Genomic DNA, 13008 nt, shown 5'->3' with positions numbered 1-13008 from the left:
CCAGATTGCTGGTTGGTTTCGGACATATACTTTCAGACTTTCTTGGCCCCTCTTAGATTCAGCAGACCAAAGGCAGACAGACAGTAGACAGTTAGTAGATAGTAAACAGTTGTAAAAGATGGGCGATGGTCTCTAATACACGGTTTTAGCTGTTCAAGAGACTGCTGCTCATCTTGGTCCTATCTGGTGGGCTTCGGCTGTACTAGAGTGCTCCACCTTGCAGTCCATAAGGTCACATGTCTGAGTGACTGAACTGAAATTTTAGGCATTCACCTTCCAGATATTTTCTGCCCTATCCATATACAAAGAGAGGACGATATCGGCTGAGTCGGCACAAATAAGAGGGCAGATCTGAATGACCTTGGAAACTGCACTGGATACCAAGATTCCCAAAACCCCTAAAGGATGAACCATCCCTGCATTATAAGGGGAAGGATGTCAGAGGAGAGAAAATCACCTGAGAGCACACAGAACACATCACCAAACATAGAACTACCCAGAACGGTGCATTGGTGCAGATAATCCATGCTCTCAACTCCTAACAAGTGACACAATTTCCTGTGAGACAGTAGAAGTAAACACAGACCTTGCAGGACATCAGAAGGAAAATAACTGGGAACAAGCTCGACAGATGAAGAGAGTGAGCATCTGGAGTTTAGTGGAAGAGGAGTGAAAGGAACAAAACCAAACAAGAATGCGTCTTATAAGAATTACCACCCGTACTTCAAAATACTGGGTCCTAAGGAGATAAGGACACACTAAGAGGCCTCAAAGAAACAATGATGTCAAAGACCTAACCCCATAAGACTAAAACGGAAAGGGTATAAACTCTAATCTCTAAAAAGAGAAAGAGAGAGAGAAAGTGGAAATCATTTAAAAAGGTTGGGTAGGCCTCAATATACTCAATAGATATTACAATATGGTGTATTGATTAGTGTTAGGCAATACATCTGACCCTAAAATAAAGAAGCATACGTAGGCTAGAAGAGGCAGGATGCAAATCCATGATCTAAAAGAGGATGGCATCTAATGTGTGGAGCATCCTATGGTCTGGCCAATAAAAAGGAGTGGCTGTAGGCAATATCTAAACACAAATTAGATGACAGGTTACCAGAGTGATTAATTTAATGCCTAATGGCAACCATGAATTAGTTGATACAAACAAAGACAAACATAAAGTGGAACTAACAGGAGCAACTATGATAAACATCGAAATAGGATACAAAAATATAAAGAAGAAAAGTTTATTGTTATAGTGTGTGTGTCATCTATAGATGTGCAAGGTTTATCTTTGTATGTAAAACGAAAGCTGTGACACAAATGTCATACATGTTGTAGCAAAAAGGGAGGATATAATCTAGAAATAAGTCACACGGCAAGGAGTCCCCTAATGTCATGTTCAAGCTCATGATGGAGATAGAATGTACCATCTTAAGCAAAGGATAAGAGAGGATCATACCACCCAAGATGCAGTAGTTAGACTGGGCAGGGGTGTGTATGAGTACTGCTGTCAACAAGTAGCCAAGGATACCAAAGAAAAGGCAATATGGTATGGAAACTTAAGTAGCTTACCCTCCCTCATAGTGTATAGTGCATTGTGTGTACATGTGTATGAGTGTTAGAAGATAACAGAAATTCATTGCGTCATATGTAGAAGAAATGTATGAATGAGACTGAATATCTTAACAAAGCAAGAGATGGGTTTAATACATCTATTGCATTGTTAAGATATTCAGTTGTGTTCATACCTTTCTTCCCACATAATGATATTGCTCTCCTACAAATCAACTAAACATTAGAAATAGTTAATAATTGTGTTGACAGTAAGTGCTCACCATCTAATGTGAAACTGTTGCTGACAAATTAGTGCAACATGATTTACATCTACTGGTTTGCTAATCTATTTTCTGAGCAGTGATTTTGTCTATTTGAAGAAAAATATAGTGAATTTAAATATTCTTTTCCACAACATATATTCAGACTTCTTTATTGTGCCTTATTCTGTATACAGGATGTGCTGAGGCCTTTGATACCAAACTATGAAATGGCTGTGATACATTCAAGTTTACATACTGCATAAATGTTTGGCAAATCACATTTTGGTATTGAATAAATTTGTATGAATTGTTATTATTTTACTTTAAAGGACAATAACCTTTATTTCAAGTTTATTACATCTTTTTGGGTAAAATTACACTATATGGAACATCCCTCACGCTGTATGGATCATCCCAATATGGGGGGATATTCCATACAAAATTAAAATTTCTGAAAAATGCCTACTAGGGGAATTGTATCATCTTGCCAATATTAGTCTTTTTGTCAAAGAGAGACCAACCCTTGAGGTATATTTTCCTGGTGTTGTTTTTCAACAGTACTGTTTTCCTGAAGGGCAGGATTTTTTTTCCACTAGTAGTACAGTATACACCCATGTCACCCTGAGCTAGTCTAATTACTAGGGCTTGCCATAATTAACCAACTTGAAGATAGTTACATTGGCACAGAGTAGATGCTGCCAAAAGTGGGTCTCACCACAACCAGTTGAAATAGAGCAGCAGTGGCACGTAATAGATAAGGGCTAGTGCATCTAGCAGGGGTTTGCCATGACTAAATAGCTTGAACAGTTCTGCACTTACACAACAGACATGTGTAGCCATGCACCCAAAAAATTAACTTTGCAAAGCATAGGAAGAGGGTTACATTGGCACAGATAAGTCATGGACCTAGATACCATATGTAATAGCACATCACAACCTACTCAGCCCGGGGAGAGGAGCCGGAGAATACTGGAGGTGTGTGTGTCCATTTTATCACCCATAAGTCAGAGGCATTGGTCAGTGAAAACCTGCTGAATGGCTGCTGCCACAATCAAATGTCTAGATACAACAATCACAGGGAAAATCCATAAGGCAACTATGGGTGCTGAACAAGGTAGAAGTCTGTGGAAAAAGAGAACAGGAAAAAGTTATTCCCCATAAAATACATGCATAACAAAACATGCACATGAATGACAAATTAAACAAAAGAATGTTTCATACAACTTCATACTTGTCATAAAATACAAAAGTACAGTGTAGAACAAAAAGTTAAGAAATACATGAGACATAGAGTAAACAACTCAACATCCACACTCCAAGAATGGGAAAATTCTAGTCAATATTACCTTGCAAATGCAGAGTTGACAGAGGGAAGGAGTAGTTGGGGCTTGGTGTTACCAGGGTGGATTTTCTCTTATACTTCAACCTGGGTTAAAGGTGAACTCAGTTGGTATCTTCAGTATGGCAATCATACCTGATCATCTAAAGTAGTTCTCCTTTCAGCAGAAGAGTCATGAAGACTGTAATCCTTCATATCACAATATATCTTTTTATCAAAACATATACTATGTCAAGTTTATCTTTTTATATAAATGTTTTAAACTTAATGATCCCCTGTATGTTTATCTTCAAGTTTATAAATAAAAAGTACCTAAATATGATTTACTGCACACAAAGGGAAGGATTAGAAAGGGAAGGGTAAAGAGGAAACAAGCACAGATTGATATGAAAACAGGTCCACAAACTGATATTGCAATATAAACAGTAGTGGACAAATGCTACATTTCATGAGGGGAGATAAAAGTTGCACATACATGTCATTTTTTCCATAGTCTTAACCCACTGCAGATGGGGATATATTTGCTTGCCCATTCTCCAGAACAGGTTTTATTTCAGAAAAAGGTAGCTTTGCGCAACATACCTTGACTTTTCCCATTCTCTCTCAGTCACTTATTGTAAAACTAGAGCCATTTTTGGGTTCTATTATATTGAGAGACTTATATGTTTTATTTAACAGGCTCTATCAAGCTGCAGTTGACTAAAATTGTAGTATAGGGTCCATATCAGCAAATTATCTCAATACTCAGTGTGACAGAGGTATTCCTGTTTTATGGGAGGTCAAAAAACAACTTTATATTTTTTGTATATGATTATCCGAAAAATCTAACAATCTACAATGAAAATAACATGAAGAGGAAGGGAAGAGGAAGGACACCTGTGCTTATGACTGTGAGTGCCAAAGTACAAGGCAGCCCTACTGGCACAAGGGTACATTGTAGACACTGGGCATGGTTCTCGTTCTACCTGCAAATCTGTCATCGCCAATACTTTAAAGCAAGAGGTTGGTATCTTGCAGTGTCCTGTTGCTCTCTAAAGATAGTGCTTGCTAGAGACCTTGGATAGGGGCCATTCAAGGCTCTCTCTCCTGCTGGTGCTAGGAGACAGTGGTGTCATATAGGTTTTGGATTTTAGGTTAAATCCATTTTCCTTAACATTATGGCAATTATAGAAATTATGATTGCAATTGTTATCATCACTCACTCCTTACTCATAGTACAATAAAGAAACAGAGTGATCCAAAATCCCCTAATATCATGTACATCACAACACCCACCGTCAGGCCAAAATCTCCTACATAGTGTATGTCATAACACCTGTCCACAATGGGTTAAACAAAAGCATACTATGAATATAGAACTCTCATTTACATCAGTCTTACATGTTTTCTCCTGACATTCAAAAGATCTATTCATATATAAAGGAATAGAAAATTTGTTATTTCAATTGGGGTTACAACTGCCACATATATTTATACTTTTTTTTTAACCCTCATAAATATATATATCTTTTTAAAAAGTAAAAGGACCAAGAAAATCATCTTATACAAAAATAAATTTTATTTCTGCCTATTTTCAATATAACATGTACATGTATGATAGAATGATACAATTGAGTATTGAAATAGATATAAAACTATCCTCTTTGACAAGAATTCATACCCATTCAATCTAAGTTACAAAACTATTTCACTTGAGCACACAGATTCATTTAAAGGATTATCTAAGTTAGATCACACTAATTCCATTGAGATTACCTATTCACTCATACTCAAGTAATGAGAGCAAGGTTTTTCTGGGAGCACTTGGTGGCTATGGGTCAAAAATTCAAATATAATGACATTTTACTGTGGTGTGCATGCATTATGGAATAATGCAGATCTGCAGTGACTTAGATATGTAACTATCCTACATGACCAAGACAATGGAGTTTTGCTTTCCCTGCAAACCAATATATGAAGATAATCCAAGTTCAACACTGTAGAATATTCCCCTTTCTGTTCTTGCATTCTCCTGTATACAATCTTTACAATAAACTTTCACTAGGCAGATCAACTAATAAATGATTTGGCTTTTACCATCTTCATTTTAAGTCTTAAGGGGTAAATTTACCTCTACAGAGGTTACTCACTAAGATATACAGATCAAATGAAGGCCTGAGAATATGCTGTTTGACAACACAGAATGAACATAAAATTATATATATCGAACTTATATGAATCTGTAATGTAGAGTAAGAGTGAAAAAATATTCTCGCCAAATTTTCAGCTATGAAAATAATAATAACCAAAGAAAACATATAAATAACTTAACTAATGAATGTGATGTATGAAACATATATGCATTATCATATGCTAGGATATCATTTTGTTCCAACTCATTTCATAACAATAAATTCAACTTTTCAAATTAAATACATAATAAAAATACATTTATCAAATATAAGGATTTCTAATTTTGCCTCTAAAAACATACTTAAAGAAATGGAACTTATATCCACGTCAAAATAAAAACTATAAAATCATATTAGTTATACTTGAAAAAATTTCTTCTTAATTTGCATAATATAAAAATATCACCATGCACATATCAAACATTTTGAAAAGATATCAAACTCAAATATAACAGGATTTAATATGATTCCAACTCATTTCACAGAGAAATAAGTTCATATTAACACTGTACCTAACAATTTTACTGGAAAACTTTATGAGGAGAATACAAGTTTGTCAGATCTGTCTTCCTCTGCAGTTGATGTAGTAAATAAAGGTGAGCTGTAAAAGCAAAATACAGTTTGATGTAAAATTTAGTGAGTAATGCATTTTCTATTTCCATCTATATATATAACTATACCTAACCATTTACACATACAAAGTTTAAACATGACAAGTTCTGGAACAGAAGACCACAGACAGCTTTTTCACAATAATGCAGCGCCTCAGACATCACATGACAGAATAAATTAAATTATGGTTTCCTGGAATGAACCTTATAATGCTCAAAGACCCTCTAACTGCTTTCTTTATCTAAGATAATTGACTCTAGAACAGAAGGCCACAAACAGTTCTATGAATGGGATTTGTGAAAATGGTCAGTGGTTCACCTGTTGAAGGTGAGGTACCTAAATTACGGCATTGCCCAAATGATAGGGTTGCTACAATTGAGTAGCCCTTTGTGAAGTTCTTATGTGTATTTACTGTACAGTGTAATGTATTATCAATCAGTAAATCAAATACTCTTATTAGTTAATATACCATTCATTTAAAAATAATTATTAAATCACCCAAGCAACATCACAATTCCATACACATCATTTTTTTTTTGAACAAAAAGAGAGAGAGAGAGAGAGAGAGAGAGAGAGAGAGAGAGAGAGAGAGAGAGAGAGAGAGAGAGAGAGAGAGAGAGAGAGAGAGAGAGAGAGAGAGAGAGAGAGAGAGAGAGAGAGAAAGAGAGACAGAGAGAGAGAGAGAGAGAGAGAGAGAGAGAGAGAAGAGAGAAGAGAGAAGAGAGAAGAGAGAGGAGAGAGAGAGAGAGAGGAGAGAGAGAGGAGAGAGAGAGAGAGAGAGAGAGAGAGAGAAAGAGAGAGAGAGAGAGAGAGAGAGAGAGAGAGAGAGAGAGAGAGAGAGAGAGAGAGAGAGAGAGAGAGAGAGAGAGAGAGAGAGAGAGAAAGAGAGAGAGAGAGAGAGAGAAAAGCATATTTTCCTTCTACAATTTACGAAGAGAATGGGAACACTGATGTTTTACCAACATAAACATTCCTAAATCCTGAGGAAGGAAAACATCTCTCGAGTTCATTATAACAGTGACAAGAAGAGTGTCAGTTCATATGTATTATTCAAACAAAAAAGAAATAATTCACCCACTTGAGTCAAAGTGTTTGTCTGCATAATGCCGGTTCTTCACATACGCCTTAATGGATGACTGATCCTTTATGGAAGTTTCTGATGCCTCAAAACAGGAGCTGTAATAGAGAGATAATTTTTTTTATACTTTCTCCTTTTTCTTTATTTTACCTGTATATGATTATGATATATATGGCCCTTATGATACTCTTGAGTAATAGATGTGTAAAACAAAAGTTACTTGGAACTATAAGATAAAATGACATGAAATAGGTATTCAAGGTCTAATCAAAAAAGTATTTGACCTTTGGCAGACTAGTATTTAAAGCTGATACCTTGGCTCTCTATTTTTTTAGTCAAGTGGCCTTACCTCTGCTGGAACCACTTCACAGAGTCCATTTTAAAAATCATCTTGATATGCAAGAATGATCCAGAGGACATTTTATCAATTGGGAGTGTTATCTTCATCACCTTCAGGATGCAATGTGTCAAAAGAAGACTTGAGTTATGGATGTCAACTTACCATCTTTATCATGAGAACAACCCCATCAAGAAAATATTAAAATCAATGCAAGGCAAATCAGGAAAAAAATGAAAAATAAAAAAAAATATAATAATAATAATTTCAAGATGTGTGTCTAACAATGGGATGACTACTGGGCTTAATGTGCAGAGAACCAGAGGGTCTACTTTGAAGGGAAACAAATGTTTCCTCCATTTAACAAGCAAAATCAGATACTTTTTAATTTTGCCTTGTACACATGTACACACAAACACATATACATACACACACACACATACACAAGCACATATGCACACGCACATGCATATGCGCGCACACACACACACACACACACACACACACACACACACACACACACACACACACACACACACACACACACACACACACACACACACACACACACACACACACACACACACACACACACAGAGAAACCTCTAAAATATAAGCTATGACATCTATACTTAAAATTTCCAGCAAATCCCAAATTTTATTGAAAAAAAAGGGCTTAACTGTCAGATTATCTTTTTTTTTTCTGCAACTTACCAATTATCCCTGTAATCTTGACCACTTGCAATATCCCTGCTTAACAATAGGCATTAGCTATTGAGTAGAGTCAGTCACCAGCCATGTCTTTCTCAGAGGTGGCATCTCCTCTACAGGCTGTTCCTGAAGAGGCAATGTACAATTTATATTTATGTTGTTAACAAACTAAATATTCAATAACATAAATGGGGTATAAGATGATGTCTCAGCACATGTAGATTACCAAATTGAAATAATTCTCCAATAACCTGAGGAAAATATTAGCAGCCACAGCTACCAAACCTAGTAACAACTATGCCATTACATGTCTGCACTATGTATCATGAACAAGAAAATTACTGTGGCAAATTTGACTGAAACATAAGATCAAAATACTGAAAGTACTTTGATATGTCAACAATTTAAGTACATGTTTTATGCAGTATCTCATATACAGATGTCTTTGCACAACAATTAATATTCAGTTTAAAAATCTGATAAGAATAGGTTTCTCATATTTGTTAGATCTTCCAAAATTATTTAGCTTTTAAAGAAAAGTCAGAAATGCTTCAGCCTCCCTAGTATGCCATTGTTCTGCTGGTAAATTAAAACATAATAACTGCACCTTCCTTTAAAAAGACAAATTTATCTGTTAGGGGATTTTAAGGCAAGAGCAAAGAGTAGCAATAGCAAACATTATATAAAGAAACCATGACCTATTACAAATATTTAAACTGAGAAGTGGGATTATGATATTACCTTTCAAAAGGAAAAGAGATACATATTAATAAAAGTAAAAATGCTTCATCATTAAATAAGTGTTTTTGGAGAATCACTTTGTATAAATCATTGTAATTCAAAAGAATGGGAAATAGAAAAGAACACACAGCACCATATAAATAATTAATAATCAAAATGAAGTGAACTAATTAAAAGGTTTAAGACTATCTGAAGCTTTAAACTCAGAGTGTGAAAACAGTTTCTTTACCTGTCTTGAAAACTTATTTTTTATCTCACAGTTTATTACATCTTTTCATTCATCTTTTATATGGAGCTTTATTTCTTGAAGATACTTTTTTGTATCTGATTCTTAAAGTTCACGTCTGTATATTTGGATTCTCATGCCATTACTGTGTAGTTTATAACTATCATATATGTACTTATTTTAGAACTGGTTCTGCATTATTTCCAAGTTTTTAATTTCTGTATGCCACTTCATTGAAAGACCATATTTGGTACTTCTTATTTAATATTCCATTCTCTAAAACTGCAAATTAGGACTATGACACTAACATTTTCTTTCTCCTATACAGAATGTAGATGGAGCTGTCCAATTTCTTGCTATTGACATCAGTGTCAATCATCCTCTCGTTTTACCTACAAATTATAATCTAAATTTTATCAGAATCTGGCATAAAATTTGTGTATATAATTAAGGAACAATAAATATAGTCTGTTTTGGATTTTAAATGGTTCCTAATAAAGGATACTTTCTTTCCAGCGATACTTCAATCAAGAGGTTTTTATATATGCTTTACATTATTCATTACTTCTTTACAGGCTTGTTTTTCTTATTCTTTTTCTTGAAACCTGCATTCATTCCTCTCCTGACCATCCAGCCCTTCCACCAGGCTTGGATCTTTGCAGCTGCTCTGTTCCTCCTATCCTCCTCTTCCTTCTCCAATCGTTCAATTTCTTTTGCTGCTTCGTATTCCATCACCACCTTCCTGAAACCCTCATATTTTACATCCAGATTCTCCAGATCAGTCTTCTTGGTCTGGACTTCTGCTTGCCATACAGCCACTTCCTGTCTCTTTTCCTGAGTGTCAGTCTTAAACTTGTTTTCCCATTCTAGTATTCTGCCCTCTAGCTTTGCACAACTCTCTTTCAGGAAATTCATAAGAGCATCATGCACCCTTATCTCCTGGGGGATTTCTCTCCCTACTTTGGCATTCTTGCTGCATATGTCTTTCATTTCCTGTTCGATCACAAATTGGAGATTCTCTATCTGAACTTTTGCCAGCTTCTTCTCAAACTCTTCTCTCTTGGGATTCAATCGTTTAGCGTCTTCCACAGCCTTGGTCAGATAGGCAATCTCCTCATCCTTGATTTGAATCTGCTTTACTGTGTCCTGCCTGACGCTTTTGAGTTCTCTCTGAAGACATCGTATTTTGTTGCTCTTTTCAAAGTGTTTTGCTTTCCATTTCTGTCCATGAAACATAGCTATAAAGTCTGCCTTTTTCTTTTCCTCTACCTTTTCATTCTGAAGGAATTCTTGAAGGCAGTTAAAACTACAAGAGCTCTCTAATTCTTCAGCAAGGCTGATGAATATTTTTTCAATATATTTCAAGTCATCATGAAATTTCCTCAAGTTCAGAGCTTGAGCTTGCTCGTCACTGCTGATTTCCTCAGTCAAGTCAATGTCTTCTACATCAGACTTGGATGGGGGCATCGGAAGTAATTCTCTTATCAGCTGAATGCTCTGATAAGCTTTCTTAGTAGATTTACTGACTTTTAAACTTATTCGTGGCCCAATATTATAATCTTCAAAACTTAATGAAGCACACATCTTTAGTCAGTATAAACAAGTAAAATCTATGACCACAGCAAGATGAAATACATGTGGTGGACTAGTCTGTGGTTGCCCTGACAACAGTAAACAATCACCATGACAACCAGAGAGCTACATACAGAAAATGGTAATAAAGAGAAAATGGATTAGTATAGCTATGACTTAGATAAAAAAAAATGTTACCATAATTTACAAAACTGCAAATGCAGATAAAACACTATAGCCAAATGGAATAATTTACCATACAAGTTTAAAGCCATTACCATGGGTAACTATATCAATACTCATTGCTAACCAATAAAGTCAATTAGTGCTTTCCCGATTGCACACTATTTCTATCATAAACACAACAATAGTTATATTCCAATTGCAAATGAGATAATCCACATAATAGCTAAATAATACAATCCAGATGTGATGCTGGTTTCGGTAGTGATGACTGTGATACTGATGGCGCATGAATAGTGATGATAACAATGATATTAATGAGTGTGGGGTTGCTGGTGTCGAGTTTGCGGTAGTTGTATTGGTTGAGATCAGGGTGATGGTGAGGTGGGTGATGGTGGTGATAAGAGTAGTTGGTGATGTGGGTGGTGGTGATGTGGGTGGTGGTGATGTGGGTGGTGGTGATGTGGGTAGTGGTGAAGGTGATAGTGGTGGTGATGAGGGTGGCAGTGATGAGGGTTGTGGTAATGATGATGGTGGTGATAATGATGAGGGTGGTGGTGATAGTGATGAGGGTGGTAGTGATGATGATGATGATGGTGATAATGATGACAAATAATGACAATAATAATGGTGATGAGGGTGGTGGTGGTTGTGATAAGGTGGTAATGATTATGTTTGTGGTGGTGGTTATTGTATTGGTGGTGGTTATGGTTGCGGTGCTTATGATTATGATTATGGTTGTAATGATTATGGTTGTGGTGATGGTGGTTATGATATTAGTGGTTATAGTTGTGGTGGTGATGGTGGTTATGGTGGTGGTGATGATAATTCGCCGGGGTTATATGAAGTGATCCCACCATGATAATGATGATGATAATGGTGATGATGATAATAATGATTAATAATAATAATGACAATTATAATAATGGTGGTGATGAGGGTGGTGAAGGTGGTGGTGATGGGGTTGGTGGTGGTAGTTGTGGTTATGATAAGGTGGTGGTAGTGATGTTGGTGGTTATGGTTGTGATGATGGTGGATACAGTTGTGGTTGAGGTGGGTAAGGTTGTTGTGGTCGTGGGTATGGTTGTGGTGGTCATGGGTATGGATGTGATGGTGGTGGTTATGGTTGTGATAGTAATTATGGTTAGAGTGGTGGTGGTTATGGTTGTGGTACTGATGGTGGTTATGGACATGGTGATAGTGGTTATGGTTGTGGTTATAGTAGTGGTGGTGATGGTGGTTATGGTTGTGGTTATAGTTGTGGTGGTGATGATGGCTATGGTTGTGGTTATGGTTGTGATGGTGATAGTGATTATGGCTGTGATGGTGTTGGTTATGGTTGTGATGGTGTTGGTTATGGATATGGTGGTGATAGTGGTTATGGTTGTGATGGTGGTTATGGATATGGTGGTGATAGTGGTTATGGTTGTGGTAGAGATGGTGGTTATGGATATGGTGGGGATAGTGGTTATGGATATGGTGGGGATAGTGGTTATGGTTGTGGAGGTGATGGTGGTTATGGTTGTGGAGGTGGTGGTGGTTGTGGTGATGGTGGTTATGGTTGTGGTGATGATGGTTATGGTTGTGATGGTGATTGTGGTTATGGTTGTGGTACTGATGGAGGTTATGGACATGGTGGTGATAGTGGTTATGGTTGTGGTTATAGTTGTGGTGGTGATGGTGGTTATGGTTGTGGTGATGATGGTTATGGTTGTGGTGATGATGGTGGTTATGGTTGTGGTGTTGATGGTGGTTATAGTTGTGGTGGTGTTGATGGTTATGGTTGTGGTAGTGGTTATGGTTGTGATGGTGATTGTGGTTATGGTTGTGGTAAAGATGGTGGTTATGGATATGGTGGGGATAGTGGTTATGGTTATGGTAGGGATAGTGGTTATGGATATGGTGGGGATAGTGGTTATGGTTATGGTGGGGATAGTGGTTATCGATATGGTGGGGATAGTGGTTATGGTTGTGGTGGTGGTTTGGATGTGACAGTGATGGTGGTTATGGTTGTGGTGGTTATAGTTGTATAGGTGGTGGTGAGGATGATAATAATAATAATAAAAATAATAATAACAGCAATAATAATGACAATAATAAAATAATAATAATAAAAATATAAGAAAGTCAACATCAATAAGAATATGACCCACAGAATTAGAATCAGATATTAGATAGAATCAGTATCATTATTCCTATTACTGCTATAATCATCTATGTC

General features: G+C 36.4%; 1 protein-coding gene and 1 non-coding gene across 2 annotated transcripts in view; both read right to left on the bottom strand.

Annotated features, from left to right (window-relative positions):
• Positions 1–4699: 4699 nt before the first annotated feature.
• LOC122259035 (uncharacterized) overlaps positions 4700–13008 on the bottom strand; it is a 16749-nt gene continuing 8440 nt past the window's right edge. The window contains exons 3-5 of the transcript XR_015191521.1: positions 8069–8191; positions 7018–7115; positions 4700–5928 (exon numbers count right to left, since the gene is read on the bottom strand). This is a non-coding gene — a transcript (uncharacterized LOC122259035). The remainder of the gene's footprint in view (positions 5929–7017; positions 7116–8068; positions 8192–13008) is intronic.
• Positions 9581–10756, bottom strand: LOC147470605 (dynein regulatory complex protein 9-like). Its single transcript, XM_086543225.1, has one exon. The coding sequence runs from the start codon at positions 10614–10616 to the stop codon at positions 9594–9596; it is 1023 nt and encodes a 340-aa protein (XP_086399351.1). The 5' UTR covers positions 10617–10756; the 3' UTR covers positions 9581–9593.

Source organism: Penaeus japonicus, unplaced genomic scaffold, assembly GCF_977035675.1.
Source record: "Penaeus japonicus unplaced genomic scaffold, GWHDUDI00000001_assembly GWHDUDI00000013, whole genome shotgun sequence".
NCBI lineage: Eukaryota > Metazoa > Arthropoda > Malacostraca > Decapoda > Penaeidae > Penaeus > Penaeus japonicus.
Note: the sequence above shows the minus strand (reverse complement) of the source record. Positions and strands in the feature narration are given on the sequence as shown.